General features: G+C 46.8%; 2 protein-coding genes across 2 annotated transcripts in view; one reads left to right on the top strand and one right to left on the bottom strand.

Moving 5' to 3' along the window:
* Positions 1 to 16,854, top strand: part of LOC149290396 (uncharacterized) — a 186,141-nt gene extending 169,287 nt beyond the window's left edge. The window contains exon 5 of the mRNA XM_089489270.1: positions 15,911 to 16,854. Within this exon, the coding sequence (XP_089345396.1) occupies positions 15,911 to 16,827 (917 nt within the window). The 3' untranslated portion in view covers positions 16,828 to 16,854. The remainder of the gene's footprint in view (positions 1 to 15,910) is intronic.
* LOC149290393 (uncharacterized) overlaps positions 1 to 24,331 on the bottom strand; it is a 155,544-nt gene that overhangs the window by 13,020 nt on the left and 118,193 nt on the right. The window lies entirely within an intron of this gene.

Here is a 24,331-nt window from a genome sequence, read left to right as displayed (position 1 = left end):
TGTTCTAGAAGTGCCTGTAACCAACCTGGCTGCCATATTCTGTACCAATTGAAGTTTCTGAACTTGGCACAAGGGTAGCCCCATGCAGAGTGCATTACAGAAGTCGTGCCGAGAGGTGACCAGCACATGTACTACTGTTTCAAGCTCTCCCTGCTCCCTGCCCCATGTCTCCGAATGATCTCACCCAGCAACTTCATGTAAATGTTGAATAGCACTGGGAACAGAATTGCACCTTGAGGGACTCTTGACTTGACTCCCTCTTGGACGAACAACTGTCCCCAAACTACAGCATCTGGAATCTGCCAGAGATTTAGGACCTGAACCACTGGTCGTCTCAACTCTGTAACCTGCCTTAAATCCGGTTTGAAATGGATCTAGAAAATCCGTTTCTTCCAAGACTGCTTGGAAGCCCCAAAACCCAACTCTCCCATGCGTTCCAGAAAGATACCGTGGTCAATGGTGTCGAAGGCCACTGAGAGGTCCAAGACCACCTGCAGGATCACACTTCCTCTTTTCAAAGAGCTGTTGATGCTCAGATGGAGATCATCAACTAAGGCGACCATGGCCTTCTCAACTCCGTAACTCATCCTAAAACTGGGGTTGAAATGGATCTAGAAAATCCGTTTCTTTCAAAACTGCTTGGACTTGAATAGCGACTGCCCTTTCAATTAGCTTTCTTAAGAATGGTAAGAGCGAAACTGGCCTGTAATTGTTTCTGTCCAGGGGCTCAAGGGTAGGCTTTTTTAGAAGTGGTTTAACCACCGCCTCTTTGAGGCAAGATGGAAGACAATCTTCCCTGAAAGATGCATTAGTAATGTTTTTAGCAGCATCTTGATGGTATCTCCCCCCTCAACGGCCAGCCAAGATGGGCAAGGATCGAGAGAGCAAGTCCTCTTTTTCATACTCCCAAGGGGCTTGTCCACATCCTCTGTACTAACTAACTTAAACTGATCCAGAAGAACATTATAGGCAGAGGCTCTGGATACCTCTCCTGTCGCCTCTGTCGTAAGGCCGGCATCCAAGTCGGCTCTTATCTGAGAGATTTTGTCTGCAAAGTAGTTATTAAAAGCATCAGAGCAGGCTTTTTAGGTTCTAATAAAGAGTTCAGGATGGGGGGCATTTGAGTCACGTCCCTTACCACCCTGAATAGCTCTGCTGGATTAGACTTTGCAGACACAATAGATGCAGAGTAGAAGGACTTCTTAGCTGCATCTATTGCCACTCCATAGGATTTAAGAAAACCCCTTATCAGGTATGAGTCGATATTTCTGCCAGCTGCTCTCTGACCATTGTCCAGCCCCTTCATTATTCTGAGTTCTTGAGTATACCACGAATTGCGATTTGAAGCGGTTTGGAAAGGGCGCTTGGGAACAATAGTGTCTATAGCTCTAATAAGACCGTTGTTCCAAGTATTGACCAGAGCTTCAACAGAATCGCCAGCATCACCACCCATCAAACCCTCTAAGGCCTCTGGGAACCTAGTGGGTTCCATCAACCTTTGAGGGTGGACCATTTTAATAGGTTCTCCAACTCCGACAGTGGAAATAGTGGCCTTCAGCCCAACCTTGACCAGGAAATGATCCATGGTCCATGACAATGCGGAGATATTGACTACCTCCGCCCACGGATGTGCCTGTTCCGCACAGAAGACCACATCGAGAGTATGACCTGCACAGTGCGTGGGCTCAGAGACTATCTGGGAAAGGCCCATGTTTGTCATGCTGACCATGGACTCCCGATCTGCACCAGATACGTTCATTAAACCAGCCTCGAGGGGGATGTTGAGGTCGCCCAGGACTAAAAGCCTAGGCGACTCCAGCAGCAGTTCTGAGACCAGTTGTGTCAGCTAGGGAGTCTGTTAAGGAACGGGGTGGACATTAAACAGACATAATCCCCAGACTTTCCCTAGTGTTTAAGCTGAGGCAAATACATTCGATTGGTTTATCTTACGGATAGGTATCCTGGCCAAAGCAAGATTGTCTTTATTGACCAAAGCGATGTCCCCTTACCTGCTCTCTGATGGAGAACCCGGCTGGTAAGGCCTGAGCCCAGGTGGCTGAGCTATCATCACCCAGCCAGGTCTCCGTGAAACAAGCCAGGTCAGCCTCTTCGTCCAGTAGGAGATCCTGGACTATCTGCGTTGTATTTTTGACTGACCTGGCATTACACAAGAGCAGGGAAAGATTCTGTGGCTGGTTTGGTATGCTCTCCAGCTCTTTTGGGATAGCAGGGTGAATAGAAGGGAAGATAGATATCAAACATCAATCTCTCCTTCCGCTGTAACGACATTTCATCCTGTTAGCACACCATGCACATCTTGTATAGCCAATCCACAGTCAGTATCTCCCCACCCCCCAATTCGCCATCTGAATCATATTCTCCTTGCCCATGCCCATCTCCCTCCATGTGTCCCACCACAGATCTGTTCAAGAACATATGAAATAAAAGTACACAAGGAAAAAGGTACCAGCCAGTTGGCATCGTCTGTCCTTGGACGGGTGAGGGTTGTTCCCAGGGCAGACTGAAGGGACCCTTTAAAGTGGCACCCACAGCCTCACCCACCATTCACCACTGCATCCCTGCCACTGGGAGCCAGGGATGTTAAGGGAGAAGGCTGTCTCCTGGCTGGCGTCCTCTGGCCTCAGGGGGATCTACAGTCCTGGCCATGCCCCTCTCACTGCTGCCTTGCCTCTGCTGCCTTCCTTGGCACCTGGAGAAATTGGGGGAGAGAAAGGGTTGCTTCTGGCTTGGCTCAGCTCTCTGCCTGGCTGGCTGGAGGTGAAAGGAAGGAAGGAAGGAAGGAAGGAAGGAAGGAAGGAAGGAAGGAAGGAAGGAGTGAAAGTGCCAAGGGAAGAGAAGCATAATGGGACTATTGAAGCGAGGTGGGAGTATCTTGGACCAGACTGATGTACCCACCCCCCAGGACCCATTGTAAGGGCTATCACAGCTCACTGTGATGCTTTAAATCAGGGGTCCTCAAACTCCAGCATTCCAGGTGTTCTGAACTTCATCTCCCAGAAGCCTCAGCCAATCACCGCACATATGCAAATTTCCTTCCTACCTCAGTAGTCTACAGTCAATCTGAATAGACTTCCAGAGCCCCACAAAGGCTCCTCCTTCCTCTTTGGCCCTCAGCCAATCACCATCCACATGCAAATTTCCTTCCTACCTCATAATGCCTCCCTGACAGCTTGGGCAATGATTTGAGATTCTGGGAATTGGGGATCGGGGGCAATGCGTTGCGGTGGTTCTGGTCCTATCTCTCAGGCAGATTCCAGATGGAGATGCTTGGGGACAGTTGCTCCAATAAAAGGGAGCTTAAATCTGGCATTCCTCGGGGCGTCGTCCTGTCACTAATGCTGTTTTTTCTTAAACCTTAAAAACCAGCTTCAAAAATTCAAGGTCACATGGGATGTAAAAGGGCAACATGACATAAAAACAGGGGTGGACTCAGAACACAGAGATACCTTCTTTGCACCAGTTCAGTCATCGAAAGGGAATCCTATTACAAAGGAAGGCCCACTTCTGCTCCAATGTGGTTGAGATCAGATATAAATGGGGACCATCGTTCTTCAAAAGGCAGAGGAAGATTCCCCCCCGCAACCTTCTGGATTGATCAGCGAGCTTTTCCATAAACCAAAAATCCCCAAATGGAGACCACCAATCAGTCATATTGACCTTTCCAGTTTTCCCAGCCCTGGCAATTTCAATCCTGGCCAATGTCAACAAAAGTGCCACAATATCTTTATTGTGTAATGTCTTGTTTTCACTAATAAACACTGAAAGCAATAAAAGTTCTGGAGAAGGGACAATCTTTTGATCATTGATTTCTGAAACTAAGTTAACTACTGAATGCCAAAATGCATATACATTTGGACAACCGTACCACATGCGCAGGAAGGTACCTCTAGTATTACATCCTCTCCAACAGCATAGGTGGGGTTCTTAGTAAGGCGTGCAAGTTGTATGGTGTGAGGTACCATCTATGCACAACTTTAAGAATGCTTTCTTTCAGTGCTGTTTAACATCTACATGAAACCGCTGCGAGAGATCATCCAGAGGCATGGGACGGGGTGCTATCAGTATCCTCATGACACCCAGAGATATCTCAGTGTCAACTAAGGAAGGCATCTCCCCTCTGAATGAATGTCTTGGGGCAGTAATGGGGTGGATGGGGAAAAACATACTGAAACTGAATCCAGATAAAACGGAGGTGCTGATTGTTGGGGGTCCTAATCCAGGTATGGAGGTTTTCCAACTGGTCCGGGAAGCGGTCGCACTTCCCCTAAAGGACTGTGTTTGCAGTTTGGGGGTGCTCCTGAATCTGTCGCTCCAGATGTCAGCTCAGATAGATGCGACAGCAAGGAGTGCCTGTTATCAGCTTTGGTTGATACGCCAACTGCACCTCTTTCTGGAACCTGAGGACGTGAAAACTATGATGCATGTGCTGGTAACCTCACGTCTTGACTTCCGCAATGAGCTCTACATAGGGCTATCCTTGCACTTAGTACGGAAACTTCAACAAATCCAAAATATGGCAGCCAGAGTGGTCACTGGAATATCTAGAGGTGTCCATATCACACCTATAATAGCTGCTCATTAATTTCCTGGGACAGTACAAGGTCTTGGTTATAACCTTTAAAGCCCTCCATGGCTTGGGTCCATCTTACTTACGGGATACCCTTCTCCCATACAATCTGCCCCACACTTTGAGGTCCTCTAGTAAAAACTTACTGCAGCCATCAATAACAAGGCTCTCTGCAGTTACACAAAGGACCTTCTCCCAAGTTATGGAACAGCCTCCGGAAGAGATCTGATATATCACCAGTCTTTAAGGCTTTAAAAAGTTCATTAAGACATATCTCTTTCCAGATTAGCATTCCAGCAATCTCTTATTAATTGAATTGTTCAGCAACTGCTCTAACTGCTTCTGCCCTATTTTTAATAATTGTTTTAATAATTGTTTAAGAACTAATTATATTTTATTATGGATGGGAGGAACTGGGAGAGTTTGGGACACAACAATGACAAGTTGTTATTGTGTTTCACCAGTGCTTTTACTGTTAGCTGCTTTGATCGGTTTTTAGAAGCCTTCAGAAGCCTTTGAGGCACCCTTGTCATGTGTGAGGGTTGCCTGGTAGGTGGAGTGACCACACAGCCAGCAACCCTCGCATGTGACGAGGGCGTCGCAGCTGCAGTGCACCCACCATACACGGCACATAACGATGACACTGCAGATGTGCCACCTCCAAATGGGGAGGCACAACTGCAACGTACCTGCGCCATCGCTGGCGCTTTGGGGTGGCAGAAGTGCGCCACAAAAAGGAGACGCTTCCGTGCGCTCCTTTTTTGCTCTGCAACAGCGCTGCTCAATTTGGTTGTTGCGGCGCTTCTGCAGAGGAAAGAGTGGCGCCGGGGATGCGCCTCTCTCTGGCGGCCTGTACCCCGCCTTAGTATGTTTCACAAGTTCTTTTGCTTGTAAATATTTGTATTTGTCAAGTCTCTTAATTGTATTTGTGTTATTGTTGTTGGTCCTATATGGTTTTTTTCCTTTTAGCACCAAAGTTAAAAAAAATATAGTGTCTAGAAAGCATATCCAGGAGAAGGTGTTTTGGCCACACTGTAAACAATAACATCCAAAATGTACAAAAGAGTGATGCCTTTCTCCTGTTTGATTTTTAACACTTTTGACCATAGAATCATAGATTCGTAGAGTTGGAAGAGACCCAAGGGTCATTCAGTCCAACCCCATTCTGCCATGCAGGAACTTTCAATCAAAGAATCCCCGACAGATGGCCATCCAGCCTCTGCTTCCGCAATGACCTCCAAGGAGGAAGACTCACCAAAATCTCTGAGGGAGTTGGTTCCACTGTTGAACAGCCCTTACTGTCAGGACATTCCTCCTAATGTTGAGCTGGAATCTCTTTTCCTGTAGCTTGTATCCATTGCTCCGGGTCCTAGTCTCTGGAGCAGCAGAAAACAAGCTTGCTCCCTCCTCAATATGACATCCCTTCAAATATTTAAACAGGGCTATCATATCACCTCTTAACTTTCTCTTCCCCAGGCTAAACATCCCCAGCTCCCTAAGGCATTCCTCATAGGGCATGGTTTCCAGACCCTTCACCATTTTAGTTGCCCTTCGGATAAAAATCTGATAAAGAAGACCCTCTATTTTTTCATGATGATGATGAGGAGGACGATGATGGACCTCTCTATCTATAGATTTCTTTACCCATGGATTGAACCATCCAAAGCTTGAAAACATAGAAACACAATGTAAATTCCAAGAGCAACTCTTGTTTTTGCCATTTTATATAATAGACATTGCTTTTGTTGTTGTTATTATTGCGTGTCTCCAAGTCGTTTTGAATTTATGGTGACCCTAAGGCAGACCTATCACAGGGTTTCCTTGGCAAATGTCTTCAGAATAGTTTTCCCATTGCCTTTCCCTGAGGCTGAGAGAGTGTGACCTGCCACCCAATGGGCTTCCATGGCAGAGCTCGGATTCTCAATCTGATCTCCAGAGACATAGTTCAGCTGTGCTCAAACCACTATGCCACACTGGCTCCTATATTATGGACACCATTTCACTGGGCCATTTCATTTCATGGACTTGGCCCAGCTTTCTCATCCACGGAGGTCATTTTGCAAGCCCCCTTCTCCTCCTCCATTTCCAGCCCAGCTCCTTCTGCAACTCTCCCAGTTTGGCAGGAACCCTCCCCCTGATTCATCCGCTGCCCTCCCACCTTTTCAGCTGCTTTTAAAATGTCCTGGTTTCTTCTTCCTCCTCCTCTTCCAATTTCTCCCCTTCTCTTGAGCTCACTGCCATTGCTGCAAACTGAGTCCAAAGGGGAAAAGGAGTCTGTCCTCCATGAAGACAGCCAAGGAGAAAGGAGAAGAGGGGCCCTTCCCAGAGGCTCAGGCAAAAGCAAACAGCTGCAGCCTCTCCTAGTTTGCTTCTCCTTCCTGAGAAACAACCTTGTAATCTTGATCATATTCTGAGGTTCCTTGGTCCCAGCCTCCCTTTGATTCTCTAAGATTCCACCTCCCCCCCCCCCCAAAAAAAAATCTCATGGCCCCACAGATACTCCCAAGAAAGGAGAGAACTAGACACACAAAGAGACACACTTCCTTCCTTTTGGCCCAAGGAGTCAGGCCTCCTTCTCCCTCTGGAGCCTCAGGGAGAGAAGCGATACCTCTGTTCAACTGGGGCCTAAGAGAAGGTTCTGGAACATTCTCCATAGTCACAAACAGCACAAAATGGCCCCAGAACACAAAATGGCCCCCAGAACACAAAATGGCTGCCTCTGCCTGAGCTCTTGGCAGTTGGAGGCCTTCAGAGGAGAGAGAGAGAGAGACTGAGGGAAGAGTGGAAGGGGGTCCTGGAGGGAGGGGGCCTTGGGAGATATTGTCAGAACCTGTTATTGAGATCAGTTATAATGCTGTATATATTCAGTTCCTATATAATCACTTCATGTATGTTTTGAGATATCTGATCTATATTGTTCTGTTAGCTAAGATGTTGGGGGTGGAGAGTATATGGGTAGAATATTAAAGTTGGTGTTAGTTTCTAAGTGGGGCCCCATTAACTGCTTTGGGGTGTTGTTTTAGACAACTAGCTGGCAATGTTGCAAATGCCTTGAGTGAGGCTAGGTTGTGATGGGGACCTGGCTAAGTGTGTCTGGGGTGGGGAACTAGCAGAGGGGAGAAAGGAGGGGGCATTTTTGTATGTACAACGCTGTGTAAATTTACAGCGCTTTATAAATAAAGGTTAATCATAATAATAATAATAATTTTAAAAGTGTACATTTTTCTCTGAAGCCTCAGACTCTGCAAAGAAGTGTTACAGATCACTACTGCAATGCTCTCACAATAGACTTTCTACTTTTAGTATACGTTTGGTTGTGGACCATTGATCAGAGGATTCCAAACCTCACAGATATAGAGCCTTCCTGAGATATTCGGTGTTCGCTTCCTAACAAAGGGGTTTTGGGCCTCATAAGGATTTGGGTCAAAAGAGGAGGGGTCTCTAATAGGAGGGCCACTAAGACAACGGTTGTCCCACAAACTATGCCAAAAGTAGCTCCTTTGGGAGGTTTTAAAATCAAGTGAATGTACATGAACTGAAAAGATATAACCTTATAACTGATCTTAATAACAGGTTCTGACACCTAGTGAGACATCAGAGAGTAGTAGTAGCCTTTCCTCTTGCCAATGGGATTTAGAGTGTATTCCCTGGACTGGATCTCCCAGCATCCACATGGCCAGAGAGAGGAGGGTCCTGCCCTGCATAGGGCTGCCATCTCATGGGTCTTAGGCTCTGGGAATGTGTGCCTTTGGCCAGTGTCCGTGTGGCTGGGGCTCCAGGGTCCGTTAGTCCCTCCTGCCTTCTTCCATATTAACTGCAGGAGGAGCCTGTGAGGGTGGGGCAGGGGGCGGGGCCTTCCAGCTCCTCTGCCCCCATTGGCCAGAATGAAGAAGGGGAGGAACTTCTGCCTCTCTATTTAGCTCTGCGCAAGGAAGAGTGAGCGAGGAGCAGAGAGTGAGAAGGGGACAGAGAGAGAGAGAGAGAGGAAAGGAAGGAGAGAGATAAAGACAAGGAGGGAAGGAAGGAGGGGAGAGGAAAAGAGAGGGAGCAGAGGGACAAGGCCTGGAAGTGGTAGGCTTCACTGCTGTGCTGAGGCCTCCAACTGCCAAGCGCTGAGGTGGAGGTGGCCATTTTGTGTCTCGGTGGCCATTTTGTGTTCTGGTGGCCATTTTGTTCTGCTTGTGACTGTTGGGCATAATGTTCCAGAACCTTCTCTGAGGCTCAGTTAAACAGAGGCTCCTCTTTCTCTCCTGAGGCTCCAGAGTCAGAAGGAGGCCAGGCTCCTTGGGCCAAAACGAAGGAAGTGCGTCTCTTTGTGTGTCTTTTGTGTCTCTTTTCTGAGAGGGTTTTCTTATTACACAACTCTGCTGTTTCTGGGGAACATGGGTTTTAAAAGGGATCAGAAATGGGAGGAGAGTTTTAATACAAGCCTTATTCTTCTTCTTCACAAACATTGGGCTTTGGCTTCTAAGAGGAGGCTAGTCCCCCAAAAAAGACCAAAAGTGGCTCCTTTGGGAGGTTTTAAAGTCTCCCCAGTTTCCTTATTAATAGATTTTCAGGGAAGAAGGAAGGAGGCAGACCAGAATAACTCATATTACCAAGAATGAAGCAAGACTTGGGTGCTTCTGCCCTTTTACAACCGACTCAGGCTGTATCTGCACTGAAGAAATAATCCAGTTTGAAACCGCTTTAACTCTCCTGGCTCCATTTTGTGGAATCCTGGGATTTGTAGTTTTTTGTGGCATGAGAACTCTCTGGCAGAGAATGTAAAATCCCAGGATTCCATAGCACTGAGTGGTTAAACTGGTGTCAAAGTGCCTTATTTCTATAGTGCGGATGCAGCCTTCTTGGGAAAAGGGCTGATGATGGGGAAAAGCACAGGGGAACTCTGGAGGTTTCAGCAGATGATTCATTTATTTATTATGCAGTCATTTCACATCTATCTACGGGGACATAACCAGGGCCCTCTCCAATTCCCCATCCCCTAATCCCCCACCACTCTAATAAAGCATGGAGTATCTGTTGTGTAGGGGAGCTGCAGTGAATCTATCCTAGGTCCAGGGGGCTTTGTTTATTGCAGAGGGAGGAAGGGGATGCCCACGTGTGCATCGGCCCAAAGGAGGCATATGTCACCTGAGTATGTCACCAGCAGGATACTGTTCTCTGTGTCTTTGAGTGCTGCAGGGTTTCTTGCTAAGCCAATCCTAACCCTGGTCCCTTTTCTCAGGAACGTCATCTTGGCCTCCTTGTACACAGCTTTGGGGCTTCTCTTGCTGGAAGTGACCAAGTGCAGGGCCACCAGGACCCACTGCCCACCTGATGGCTGACACAGAGGCCAAGCAGAGGGAGTTGGGCTCCAACAGAAAGAGGCTGCCAAGGTACAACAGCTCTTTGGTGAGTAACTATCCTATTAGCTTAATCTGTGTCACTGCTGGGCCAATTTATGAAAGGAAGCAAATAATATACTGTCCGAGTTTGGCAGAGATAGTCCTGGTTAATTCTCTGTCACCCCACTTTTTCAGGGGCTTTTAAAAATGTCCCGGTTTCTCTATCCTCTTCTCACTTTCCCCTTTCTCAGCTCACTTCAGTTCCTGAGTACAATTGAGTTTGCAGCCCATCAACTCAAAAGTGGGGAGAGGAGAGGAAAGAAGGAGATGGCCCTTCCCAGGAGGCTGAAGCAAAAGCAAACTGCTGTGCCTTTCCTAGCTTGTGTGATCTTCCTCATAAACAACTTTGGCCATCTTCACTGCCTTCTGGGTTGCTTGTCCATATGTGTCTTGATTTTCCCATCAATCAAGTGTTGGGGGCTATGTGAGAATGTCTCTGGATATAAATTGGGGGTGGGCCCAGTGACCCTTAAGCCCAGAGTGCTCCCCATAACTGCTTTATAAAAATGACATTTGCCTCCGAAATCTGGCAAGAAATGTCTAAATGCACCGTAATTCTTTGGTGGCTAAATGTACTGTATGTGTTGGGATAGTCCGTATCCTAATCCGTCATCAATATCCCAGCCATGGCCAAAGTTATATTGTTGATTATATTGTATATTATATTGAAAAGATTCTAGACAAACTGGATCTCAAAGGCAGTAGCTTTTTTCTTGCTGACAGCATTTAAAGTTTATTTCCTGGACTGAATTCTAAAGTGATCAAATAATATTTGGACGCACCATGTGCTTTCCTCCCCTTTTGCTTAGCCACTCTGTGGATGAGGGCTATTTTCTGTTTCAGGTGACCTTTGCTGATGTGGCTGTATATTTCACAGAGGACGAATGGAAACTGTTGACGAAGAAGCAGAGACTTATGTACAATTGTATTATGATGGAGAATTATGAGAATGTGGCCTCTGTGGGTAAGGAACCGGAATCCACTAGCATTATAGAATCATAGAGTTGGAATAGACCACAAGGGCCATCCAGTTCAACCCACTTCTGCCATGCAGGAATACACATTCCAAGCCCCATCCAGCCTTGGTTTAAAGACCTCCAAAGAAGAGAACTCCACCAAACTCTAAGTAAGTAGATTCCACTGTCAAAGAGCTCTTACTGTCCCAAAGTTCCTTCTAATGTTTAGGTGGAACCTCTTTCTTTGTCGTTTGCATCCATTGTGGTGTCTCTTTTTCTCTGTAGCAGCAAAAAGCAAGCTTGCTCCATCCTCAATACAATCCTTTCCAATATTTAAACATGGATATCATATCCGCTGTTAATTTTCTTTTCTCCAGGGTAAACATACCCAGCTCTCTAAGCCGCTCCTCATAGGGCTTGATGGTTTCCAGATCCTTCACCATTTTGGTTGCCCTCCTCTGGGCATGTTCCAACCTGTCAACATCCTTTTTGAATTTCGGAGGCCAGAACTGGACACAGGATTATTCCAAGTAAGGCCGGACCAAAGCTGAATAGAGCGGCACTATTACTTCCCTTGATCTAGAAACTATACTCGTATTGATGCAGCCTAGAATCACATTGGCCTTTTTAGCTGCCGCATCACACTGTTGGTCCAAGTTCAACTTGTGGTCTACTAGGAGTCCTAGATCCCTTTGAAGCATAGTTTAATTGTGATAGCAACATCCTGTAGAATATTTGAATTTGTAGTTTAGTGAGGCACTATTGCTCTCCACTTTATAAGGATTCCAAATACCACATTGTAAACTGCCAATTGTCAGAAGCAGGTTGTGTGGTTCATCCAGAATGGTATTAGGGTTTAGGGGGGATTATTAGTAGTTTAAATGCTAGTAGTTTTAAGTAGTTGGTAAGTATAATGGGGCCTAGAATGGCTTGGGGAAAGGAAGCAGTTGTGGAGGCTGTTAACTGATTGGTTTGTGAGTTTTGGGTGGAAGACATTCTACAGGGGGGAGAGTCGTATGTGAACTGTGAAAGAAGAAGGCAAGAGGTACCTTGGCAGCCAGGCTGGCTAGGGGCTGAAGGGGAGGAAAAGGGAGGAGTGTGAAGGTAGTTAATGACGGAGGGAAAAGGTTTAGACACTTCAGAGACAGCTTAGACTTATTAATGGACCCTTCTGCCTGAGTTTCTCAATAAACCTTTTGGTGGAAGCAAAGGATTTTTTTAATTCTGAAACTAAGTTCCACCCCCAGATATCTCACCAATGCTAGGATTTTGTAGGAAGACATCATGGAGATAACTAGAAATGCATTTCTCATTGAAATGGTAGCACATCTCTGAGTATGTTTCCTTTTTTGGCCCTCTTCCAGCCTTTTGAGGTTCTGCTTCACTTCCCCAAAAGGATGCAATGGGATACTGAGGCACAAAACTTTATTCCTATTTTAAGGCAATACAATGTTCAGTTGCCCCTGAGATCCCCAGGGGGCCAATGTGACGCCTTCAATCCCCAACAGTAGCCCATCCCGGTCTTAGAGATGTCTTAATACTGCTCCCTGGTGCTTGATCCTCACCAAAACAGAAGTCCAGGACCCAGCCCCCTTGCTTTGCCTTTCCCGATGAGTAATTTGCATATGGATTATCCTGCCTTTCTCAACAAATGAACCTCAAAGTGTCCCTTTTATGCATCACACTCTGTTGGTGTGTGTCTGTGATAGAGAGAAAGAGCGAATGTGAAAAACAGAAAGGCAGGAAAGAGATGGTGAAGGTGAAATACTGAAGCAGTGCAGATGGGCAAGAAGGAAGGTTGGAGAGCGGAGGGAGAAAGGGAAGGGGATCAGGCTTAAGAGGGAGATGAAATGCACAGATGTAAGATGGGGGACACCTGGCTGAATGAAACTACGTGTGAAAGGGATCTAGGAGTCCAAGTAAACCACAAGTTGAACATGCGTCAACAGTGTGATGCGGCAGCTAACAAGGCCAATGCGATTTTAGGTTGCATCAATAGAAGTATAGTGTCAGGATCAAGGGAAGTAATAGTGCCATGGTATTCTGCTTTGGTCAGGCCTCACCTGGAATATTGTGTCCAGTTCTGGGCACCACAATTCAAAAAGGATGTGGAGAAACTGGAGCATGTCCAAAGGAGGACGACTAAAATGGTGCAGGATTTGGAAACTATGAGGAACGACTTGGGTAACTAGGGATGTTTAGGCTGGAGAAGAGAAGGTTAAGGGGTGATATGATAGCCCTGTTTAAATATTTGAAGGAATGTCAAGCTTGTTTTCTGCTGCTCCAGAGACTAGAACACAGAACAATGGATGCAAACTACAGTAAAAGAGATTCCACTTCAACATTAGAAGGAACTTCCTGACAGTAAGGTCTGTTCGACAATGGAACAAACTCCCTCTGAGATTTAGGTGGAGTCTCCTTTCTTAAAGATCTTCAAACAGAGGCTGGATGGCCATCTGTCAGGGATGCTTTGATTCCTACGTGGCAGAATGGGGTTGGACTGGATGGCCCTTGTAGTCTCTTCCATCTCTATGATTCTAGGCCTCTGGGAGCCAGGAGGGGGAGGCAGGAGCAAAGCCAGGATTTCCTAGCTCTGTGCGGAGAGAAAGGGACCTCTGGGAAGGGCCAGGAGAGGGGCCTTGGGGATTGGGAGGCAGCCACCAACCTCACAGATTATACTGATAATAATAATAATAAGTTTTATTTGTATTTACCCGCCTCTCTCAATGGAGCGAGGCGGTACTACAACCGTAAAATAGCCACAAAACAACAATAGCATCCAACTTACACACAGTAAAACAACAAAAACGCTTAAAACTCAATTTGGGACAAATAAAAACATCATTTAAAATGCACAGTTGTGATCAGAAGTGGAATTTTTCTTTAAGTTCTTTAAAGAGGTCAGCTGGGTAAGCCTGCCGGAAGGGATCTGTCTTAAGTCCTTTCTTGAAAGCATCCAAGGTGGTGTTAAGACGGATCTCCTCCGGCAAGTTGCTCCATAACTTGGGGGCCATGGCTGTGTATGCTCTGTGAGAAGTTGTTCCTAGCCTGACCTTTGGGTAATCTAATAGATTCTTCCCAGATGTTCTGAGAGTGAGGGGCGGATGGTGTAGGGAGAGGCGTTCCCTCAAATAGCTCAGGCCCAAGCCATGTAGGGCTTTAAAGGTAATAAGCAATGCTTGGTATTGCGCCCGGAAGCTAATTGGCAGCCAATGTAGGGATACTGGTGTTATATGGTCTGACCTAGATGTTCTGGTGACCAATCTAGCTGCCACGTTTTCAACTAACTAAAGCTTCCGAACTTGGTACAAAGGTAGCCCCATGTAGAGCACTAAACCTAAGAACTGAACTCGAAATCAGGCCCTTGTTTTCATACATATTAAGGGTTCCATTTAGCAATTATGAGCAATGTCTATGAAGAGAGGAAAGGGTATCACAAAAATTCCTTTTTCTCTAATGTCTCTTTTCCAACCTGAATTTGCTTAGCTCTGTGGTTGATTCCAGAGGCCCTTTGTCACTCGAAATGCTGGAGTCTGGGGAGGACACCCACAAGTGCTATGCTTTTAGGGGAATTTCATACTTAGCTCAAAGGAGAGATTGAGGCAACAGTGACCTCGGGATTCATCCCAACTATACCAGGCCCAGAAGCACACAGAACTCCAGAGGCGTTTCAAATAGGCTTTTGTGTTTTATTTAGGGGGAAAGCAAAATACATGCACACACACACACATATACACATATAGGTGTTCACGCACCACATGCAAGAACTAGGTAACAAAGGTGGGAGTGGTGAATAGTGTAAGGCTTTGCTAATGGTAATACATTACCTAGATGGATCTTGATTCCAATTGCTGTGGGTCCAGAATGGGGAGAGAAGTCAGTAACTGCTATAGCAAGTGAGGCTGGTGAGTGTAGTGAGGTGTTTAGCAATGTAAACCAACGGAGTGTAAGTCTGCAACTGGACTGATGCTGAAGAACAGCCAGTTGGGGCTGATATTTATACTGAAATTGTTGCTTGGGGGCAGAAACTGAGCATTCAAAAAGGTTTGAATTGCTTTAGGATGTTTCCTGGGTGGGGAAAGAATTGTCTGAAACTGAATTAAATTAAATGGGTGCTTGGTGGAAATACTTCAGCCAAAAAGGATTGTCACACCGGCTTTTAGGTCCTTCTTGGCTCTGAATTCTGGTCCCATTCAAAGCCAATGTATAGCACAGTCTGAAGGCGACACTCCCAGAGTTCAATAATAACATAGCAGAGTACAGTAGCAAATCTCCAGATATAGGCATTGGCAATGCATTAACCACTTTCCACACATAAAAATAACTCACAGCCACAGTTGATTTCCTCCAAGTCCTTGGAGGTTCTTTAGCCTGAGTTGCAATAGAAAACAAATATGTACCAGCTCTCCTCTCTGACTTCCATCAACTTCACAATCTCTTGTACACACAACTCCAAACCACATCAATCCACACGTGAGCTGTATACTGTATTGGTTGTGAGTCATCTCCTGGAGCTAAACAGCATGAAGCATCCTCTGCAGTTAGCTTGCATCATGCCATGTGCTCTGACTCAAGACTCTATGGCAGTCTCACAGGAAATGATGCCACTTTTCAATCAAAGTATTTTTACATATATTTATTGGAATATTTTTCAACGGCCTGACTATCTACTTCCACTGATTTCCTCATGACAGTTCCCCTTCAATTTCTTCTTTGGTAGCTCTGAGTAAGGATACAGTCATTATATGGATTTGGGGCATCCAGAACAGGGTCATGCTCAGGTCACTCACACCAACATTATTAGTTTAATCTCAAATAGGGAGGGATGAACGTGGAGCTAAGTCTTGGGGCAACACTTTCCTCTCTTAACACTGAGATTCAGTCTTGTCTGTCATTGTCCTCCTTTACAGAAAAATTTGTCAGCCACGAGAGAGTCCACACAGGAGAGAAGCCATACAAATGCCAGCATTGTGGGAAAGGTTTTTCTCAGAAGTCACAACTATTGGCACATCAGAGAGTCCACACAGGAGAGAAGCCATACAAATGCCAGCATTGTGGGAAAAGATTTTCTTGGAAGTCAGTCCTAGAGATGCATCAGAGAGTCCACACAGGAGAGAAGCCATACAAATGCCAGCATTGTGGGAAATGTTTTTCTTCAAAGGCACACCTAGTGAGACATCAGAGAGTCCACACAGGAGAGAAGCCATACAAATGCCAGCGTTGTTGGAAATGTTTTTCTTCCAAGTCATACCTATTGGCACATCAGAGAGTCCACACAGGAGAGAACCCAAACAAATGCCAGCATTGTGGGAAATGTTTTTCTTCAAAGGCACACCTAGTGAGACATCAGAGAGTCCACACAGGAGAGAAGCCATACAAATGCCAGCATTGTGGGAAATGTTTTTCTTCCAAGTCATACCTATTGGCACATCAGAGAGCCCACACAGGAGAGAAGCCATACAAATGCCAGCATTGTGGGAAATGTTTTTCTTCCAAGTCATACCTATTGGCACATCAGAGAGTCCACACAGGAGAGAAGCCATACAAATGCCAACATTGTGGGAAATGTTTTTCTTCCAAGTCATACCTATTGGCACATCAGAGAGTCCACACAGGAGAGAAGCCATACAAATGCCAGCATTGTGGGAAATGTTTTTCTTCCAAGTCATACCTATTGGCACATCAGAGAGTCCACACAGGAGAGAACCCAAACAAATGCCAGGATTGTGGGAAATGTTTTTCTTCCAAGTCAAACCTAGTGACACATCAGAGAGTCCACACAGGAGAGAAGCCATACAAATGCCAGCATTGTGGGAAATGTTTTCTTCAGAAGTCAAACCTAGTGAGACATCAGAGAGTCCACACAGGAGAGAAGCCACACAAATTCCAGAAATGAACTAACATTATATTTATCAAGAAGCAAAACAAAGAATATATTTTAAATCTTGTGGTGATAAGAAAAAGCCCTTGTGGTTTTGTGTGTTAGGTTTGTGTGTACATATGCCTGTTTATGTTTTTCATTTATATTTTGTTATTTTGAGGTTTTATTTGCCTTTATTATAGCTTATTGCTTTCGTTTATAAATTTGAGTGGGGATCATGGTGGTGGAATAGGTTAGTTAAACAGAGGGGTGGGATTGGCTGCAGCTGGTTAGAATAGTTATGGGAATGATAGCATTTGGAATTTGTTCGATGTTGGCTGAAGAAAGTTGGGGACAGGTATTAACAGAAAGGGCTAGTTTGTGGGAATGGCAAAGGGGGCCTTGTTATCTGTGGGACATAGACTGTGGGAATTGGAGGTGGGGGCCAGGTTTGGACGAGTGTGATGTTTTAGGTTTTGGGGTTTTAATGTTTGGTTTGGGGAGGGCAGCTCTGACTTAAACACTGAATTTCTGATTATGTGTTTGAAATAAAGTTTTTGTTGTTTCAACACACTGGACTCATTGATGTACAGAAATTCTGCATTGGCACAAAATGTACCCTTTCTTCTCTCCTCAGCCCTCAGCTCCATTCCCAGCCATAAAAACAGAGGCAAACACACATATATACTCAGAGAGACAGAGCTATATGTACAAAGCACAGCCTTCCCAGCCTTTCCCTCCTGAGTCCAGCTCTGCAGCTTGGGCTCCATTCCGGAAGGAAGGAAAAAAGGCCGCAGTCCTTCCCTTCTTCCAAAGGCCGACAATGGAATAAACAGCAGCAGCAGCAAAGGCCTTACAATCCCTGCGCATGCTGAGAAGGGGTCTTTGGGGCATCTGAAAGGAATGAAAGTGCCAAGGGAAGAGAAGCATAAAGGGACTGCTGAAGTCGGGGGGGGGGGGAATTTGGGACCTGTTTCAGGCACCTTCCCCCCGGAACCCATTACTAGAGCCTTCCATAACTAACTATGATGCTTTAAATGACTATTTCACAGATAATGTCTCTCAGATAAGAGCCAAATTGGACGTCAGCATTATTGCGGAGGCTATAAGTGAGGTGTCCATGAGTAAGATCATACTGTATCAGTTTGAATCTGAGTACTGAGGATGTGGACAAGCTCCTTGTAAGTGTGAAGAGGAGAACTTGCCCTCCCAACCCTTGCCCTTTTTATATCACCTGAAATATATCATAGATACATCTCTTAGTTAGGGCTATTTTCCATCATGCTTAAAAGAAGCAGTGTTACGGCCGTTTATGGAAAAGCCCTCCCTAGATCCCTTGGACATGAACAATTACAGACTGGTCTCCTGTCTTCAATTTCTAACCAACATAATTTTGAGGGCAGTTGCTCTTCATCTACAAGCGGTCTTGGATGAGACAGATTATCTGGACCCATTTCAAACTGGCTTCAGGGTGGGATACGGAGTCGAAACTGTTATGGTTGCCTTAGTAAATGATCTTTGCTTCAAGGGGGGGGGGGATGTAACTTACCAAACTTTAAGCTGTATTATTATGCAGCTTGTCTCAAATGACTAGAAGAATGATTCAAATTAGAAAACAAGACTTTATTGAATATAGAAAAAGCTAACCTGAATCTTGGTATACATGCATATATGTGGTATACAAAATCAAAAGATAATAATACTTTTAACCATCATGTTATAAGAAGATCATTGCTTAAAGTATGGTATAAAATGAGACATCAGTTTTGGGTGTAATTGCAAGAGGCCTATTACAATAGAACAAAGGACAAAGATACTCCATGGCTAAGATATGGAGATTTAATAAATAAAACACCAGAAGGAAAATACAATACGAAATCTATGGAAGAACTTAATGAAAAAGGAAACATGAAGGAATGGTTTTTATACAACCAATTAAACAATCGTTTTAAGGCAGACAATAAAGCTCCTGGGTTAACGATGGATAACAATGAAATAGATAAAATTATGATGGACAAAAAAGGTAAACACATATCAAATATTATAAGTTATTAAAAGAAAGATCTAGAAAATGAAATTATTAAAGACAGCATGGTAAGATGGGCACATAATATAAATAAATCTATAACTATAGAGGAATGGGAAAAATCATGGAAAGGAACAAATAAATTCACTCTGTGCCAAAACTATAAAGGAAATGATATCAAAATGTTATACAGGTGGTATCTAACATCCCAAAAAAACCACCAGAGATACAAAACTGGTAATACTAAGTGCTGGAAATGCGGGGAACCCGAGGGAAGCTTCTTTCATATTGGTGGACATGCATTAAAGCTAAAGGATTCTGGCAAAGGATTCATGGAACCATCCAAAACATTCTGGATATAAATATTCCCTTTGAACCAAATTTATTTTTACTAAACATGACACACAACATAAAGTCAGTAAAATACAATATAATTGTTTTATATATGGTCTCATGTGCAAAGATCTTATTTGCTCAAGTTTGGAAATCTGCAATTAATCCTTCTATAGAAGATTGGTTGATTAAGAGCCCTCCCCCCGACCACCATCTTGAGGGGGAGAGACGAGGCCTGGCCTGGCAAGACTAAGAGCCCTCCTCCCGACCACCATCTTGAGGGGGAGAGACGAGGCCTGGCCTGGCAAGACTAAGAGCCCTCCTCCCGACCACCATCTCGAGGGGGAGAGACGAGGCCTGGCCTGGCAAGACTAAGAGCCCTCCCCCCGACCACCATCTTGAGGGGGAGAGACGAGGCCTGGCCTGGCAAGACTAAGAGCCCTCCCCCCAACCACCATCTTGAGGGGGAGAGACGAGGCCTGGCCTGGCAAGACTAAGAGCCCTCCCCCCAACCACCATCTTGAGGGGGAGAGACGAGGCCTGGCCTGGCAAGACTAAGAGCCCTCCCCCCAACCACCATCTTGAGGGGGAGAGACGAGGCCTGGCCTGGCAAGACTAAGAGCCCTCCCCCCAACCACCATCTTGAGGGGGAGAGACGAGGCCTGGCCTGGCAAGACTAAGAGCCCTCCCCCCGACCACCATCTTGAGGGGGAGAGACGAGGCCTGGCCTGGCAAGACTAAGAGCCCTCCTCCCGACCACCATCTCGAGGGGGAGAGACGAGGCCTGGCCTGGCAAGACTAAGAGCCCTCCCCCCAACCACCATCTTGAGGGGGAGAGACGAGGCCTGGCCTGGCAAGACTAAGAGCCCTCCCCCCAACCACCATCTTGAGGGGGAGAGACGAGGCCTGGCCTGGCAAGACTAAGAGCCCTCCCCCCAACCACCATCTTGAGGGGGAGAGACGAGGCCTGGCCTGGCAAGACTAAGAGCCCTCCCTCCAACCACCATCTTGAGGGGGAGAGACGAGGCCTGGCCTGGCAAGACTAAGAGCCCTCCTCCCAACCACCATCTTGAGGGGGAGAGACGAGGCCTGGCCTGGCAAGACTAAGAGCCCTCCCTCCAACCACCATCTTGAGGGGGAGAGACGAGGCCTGGCCTGGCAAGACTAAGAGCCCTCCCTCCAACCACCATCTTGAGGGGGAGAGACGAGGCCTGGCCTGGCAAGACTAAGAGCCCTCCTCCCAACCACCATCTTGAGGGGGAGAGACGAGGCCTGGCCTGGCAAGACTAAGAGCCCTCCCTCCAACCACCATCTTGAGGGGGAGAGACGAGGCCTGGCCTGGCAAGACTAAGAGCCCTCCTCCCAACCACCATCTTGAGGGGGAGAGACGAGGCCTGGCCTGGCAAGACTAAGAGCCCTCCCTCCAACCACCATCTTGAGGGGGAGAGACGAGGCCTGGCCTGGCAAGACTAAGAGCCCTCCTCCCGACCACCATCTCGAGGGGGAGAGACGAGGCCTGGCCTGGCAAGACTAAGAGCCCTCCCCCCAACCACCATCTTGAGGGGGAGAGACGAGGCCTGGCCTGGCAAGACTAAGAGCCCTCCCCCCAACCACCATCTTGAGGGGGAGAGACGAGGCCTGGCCTGGCAAGACTAAGAGCCCTCCCCCCAACCACCATCTTGAGGGGGAGAGACGAGGCCTGGCCTGGCAAGACTAAGAGCCCTCCTCCCGACCACCATCTCGAGGGGGAGAGACGAGGCCTGGCCTGGCAAGACTAAGAGCCCTCCCCCCAACCACCATCTTGAGGGGGAGAGACGAGGCCTGGCCTGGCAAGACTAAGAGCTCTCCCCCCAACCACCATCTTGAGGGGGAGAGACGAGGCCTGGCCTGGCAAGACTAAGAGCCCTCCCTCCAACCACCATCTTGAGGGGGAGAGACGAGGCCTGGCCTGGCAAGACTAAGAGCCCTCCTCCCAACCACCATCTTGAGGGGGAGAGACGAGGCCTGGCCTGGCAAGACTAAGAGCCCTCCCTCCAACCACCATCTTGAGGGGGAGAGACGAGGCCTGGCCTGGCAAGACTAAGAGCCCTCCTCCCGACCACCATCTCGAGGGGGAGAGACGAGGCCTGGCCTGGCAAGACTAAGAGCCCTCCCCCCAACCACCATCTTGAGGGGGAGAGACGAGGCCTGGCCTGGCAAGACTAAGAGCCCTCCCCCCAACCACCATCTTGAGGGGGAGAGACGAGGCCTGGCCTGGCAAGACTAAGAGCCCTCCCCCCAACCACCATCTTGAGGGGGAGAGACGAGGCCTGGCCTGGCAAGACTAAGAGCCCTCCCTCCAACCACCATCTTGAGGGAGAGAGACGAGGCCTGGCCTGGCAAGACTAAGAGCCCTCCCCCCAACCACCATCTTGAGGGGGAGAGACGAGGCCTGGCCTGGCAAGACTAAGAGCCCTCCTCCCGACCACCATCTTGAGGGGGAGAGACGAGGCCTGGCCTGGCAAGACTAAGAGCCCTCCCCCCGACCACGATCTTGAGGGGGAGAGAGGCCTTGCAATTTTTTGTATTGTATTGCAATTTTTACTGTACATCGCTATGATCATTGCGGAATAGCGGTCTATAAATAAAACTTTTATTATTATTATTAAGATACATGAAGCTAGAAATATGGATATAGTATCTGCCTTACTAAGAGGGAAACCAAAAGAATATTTAGAAATGGAACAGAGTTGTCTTAAAACATTTGAAGAAACGGGTGATACCATTCTGTTAAATTAATAGTTAATATTTGGTCGATATTTGGTAATTTAAATACTTTCATGGGAATATCTCAGTGTAATAAACATTTTTGAAAGTAAAAAAAGGAAAACCCACATCGTTGTTGTGGGGAGTGCCACACACCGAGTTGTATAGCCACATTCTGTGCTGCTCCTGGCCTTGCTGCAGGTGAGCGATTGACAGTTCGAGGGTGGCGACACGCTCCAATGCTGCAATGGTCAAAGGAAGTGTTTTGACTTTGCTTGCTGTTTCTTGCTCCCTTCACCTTTAAATGTAGGGGCCATTCAGACTACATTTTACCCTGCTTCCCAAACCGGTTTAAAAGTTGGAAGTTCACACTCGCGCCGATTTTAACACAACTCCATCAGGGGCTTGCACAAGAGATCCAGGGCAAATCCCCCTTAGCGCGGCTTTTCTGAAAGCAGACTATTGACCCTTTCTTTTTGGAAACAACCGGCTGTTCCCTGCTGCTGGCAAATATGAACTCAGCCCCGGTCATGATCAGATCAAGTTCAGGGGGTAGATTGCCCCGATTGAGGTAAAGGGTAGTAGGAACTTGTTTCCGGGGAGATTCGATATGGGGGCACCTGGATCTGCCCAGTTCTGTCCAGGGCAAATGAGGGAGTGGGAATGGGGCCTTTGTGAAGGTGGGGGGACTGGCCTTCCTGGTGCTGGGCCTCCGGGTGAGCGATGCATTGGGCAAGGAGTCCCTCTCCTCATCGCCTGCAGCCTCTGGTTCCGCTGGAGGCAGGGCCTCTTCTCCAGCATCACCTGGAACAACGGACCAGAACAATGGACAACAACAGATGGATGTGTCCATATATGTATATATGCGGAGGTATGTCTATCTAAATGCACTCAGACTTATACCTTAATCTGAACAGCTACTGGCTTCAGAAATGAGCTCCAGTGCCTGAAGGCAACTCATAACCGTTTCAAGTCTCTAAACATAAATCTTGCATAGAACATGTCTTTGCATACATAACCATAGATATCTGTCTGAACATGTGCATCTTCACACACATGTAGTTATATACATATGTGTATGTATATATAATTTTACCTGTGTGTGTAAAAATATATGTGTGTGTGTGTGTATCATATATGTATATATATTATTAATTGTCTATATAGCTATCTCTAGCGTTATGGCAACCATCCTAGGAGAAGGAAAACTCTAATCCCAAACCCAGGCAGATGGTGCTCATCTAAACCTGTAAGGTCAACCATCTAAATGAAGGAAACTCTAATCAAACCTACGACCCGAGGATCTCGCTGCCACCGTCCATGCTTGTCAAGGCATGAGCAGTCGAACCTCTGGTTTAAAGGGTGAGGCCAGTTCTGTGCACGCTGTGCTGCACCAGAAAAATCCATTGCACAGGCTTGAAGGATACATTCAACGTCATCAACGCGCTTGTAGAAAGCACGGATGAGTCCTTCCTGAATCTTCATTTGTGAAGTAAAGCCAAGAAGAGAAGATATACCTATATACATATATATTTTCATAAGCCAACCTTCAGGGTGATGGGGTGTACCCCCATTGTCTTCCTCCTCCGGGCGAGGTGGACTCCGCATGGCCGCCCTGTGACGCCTCCCCTGGCGTTCAGTGTGGAGGAAAGAGGAACAGGAGACACAAGTGCAGAAATGAGCTCAGGTGCCTCAAGACAACCAATCATAGCACCCCAGTACAGGAAATGTCAACAAGCAAGACTCACCTGCAGCGGCATTGAGGTCCAGTATAGGACCCCCAGCCAGCATCCAGAGATGCCACATCTCATCAAAAACTGGAGGTTTGTGGCATGGTGCGCAGCTGTTGCCATGCTCACGCATGGCAAGATAGAAGGCCGTCCTCATCACCTTCACCTTGGAGGCCACCTGCATCTGTGACCTCTCAAACCCCTTCTCCTCATCTTTCTGGCAATCTTTGAGTAGATTATGAGGTCCAGGTCCACATTCCTCTCCAGACAGTGATAGAGGTACTGGACCTCCACATCTGTCCAGCGATTCCACTCTCTGGTCATTGTCTCTGGGCAGAGTAAAGCAAAGCACACTACCAATACTCACAGCCTAAGGCCCCAAAACTCACCTCAGGAGTTTGGGCCTGTGAGGGCAACCTTTCTATTGTGGCTGGTGCTTGGGACTTTTGTTACTCCACCACTGCCACCAAAATATGTGTGAGGCACACCAAATATTTTAAGCTATAGGTAGCGTTGGTGTTTTTAACCTCAACACGAGCCAAGTGAGGTTTAAAATAAAAACAATGGCTTATTGTAATACAGGATGGAATAAATATAACTCGTTTCAAAGCATGTTCAATATGAATAAATAATTAGTGCTACCAAATTCCCTTCTAGGGCCCAAGCCCCATAGACTATTGACACAGTTAAGGTACGCAACCCATCC

This window comes from Sceloporus occidentalis, unplaced genomic scaffold (genome assembly GCF_023333645.1).
Source record: "Sceloporus occidentalis isolate IW3139 unplaced genomic scaffold, rSceOcc1.0.p SCAF_39, whole genome shotgun sequence".
Lineage (NCBI taxonomy): Eukaryota > Metazoa > Chordata > Lepidosauria > Squamata > Phrynosomatidae > Sceloporus > Sceloporus occidentalis.
Note: the sequence above shows the minus strand (reverse complement) of the source record. Positions and strands in the feature narration are given on the sequence as shown.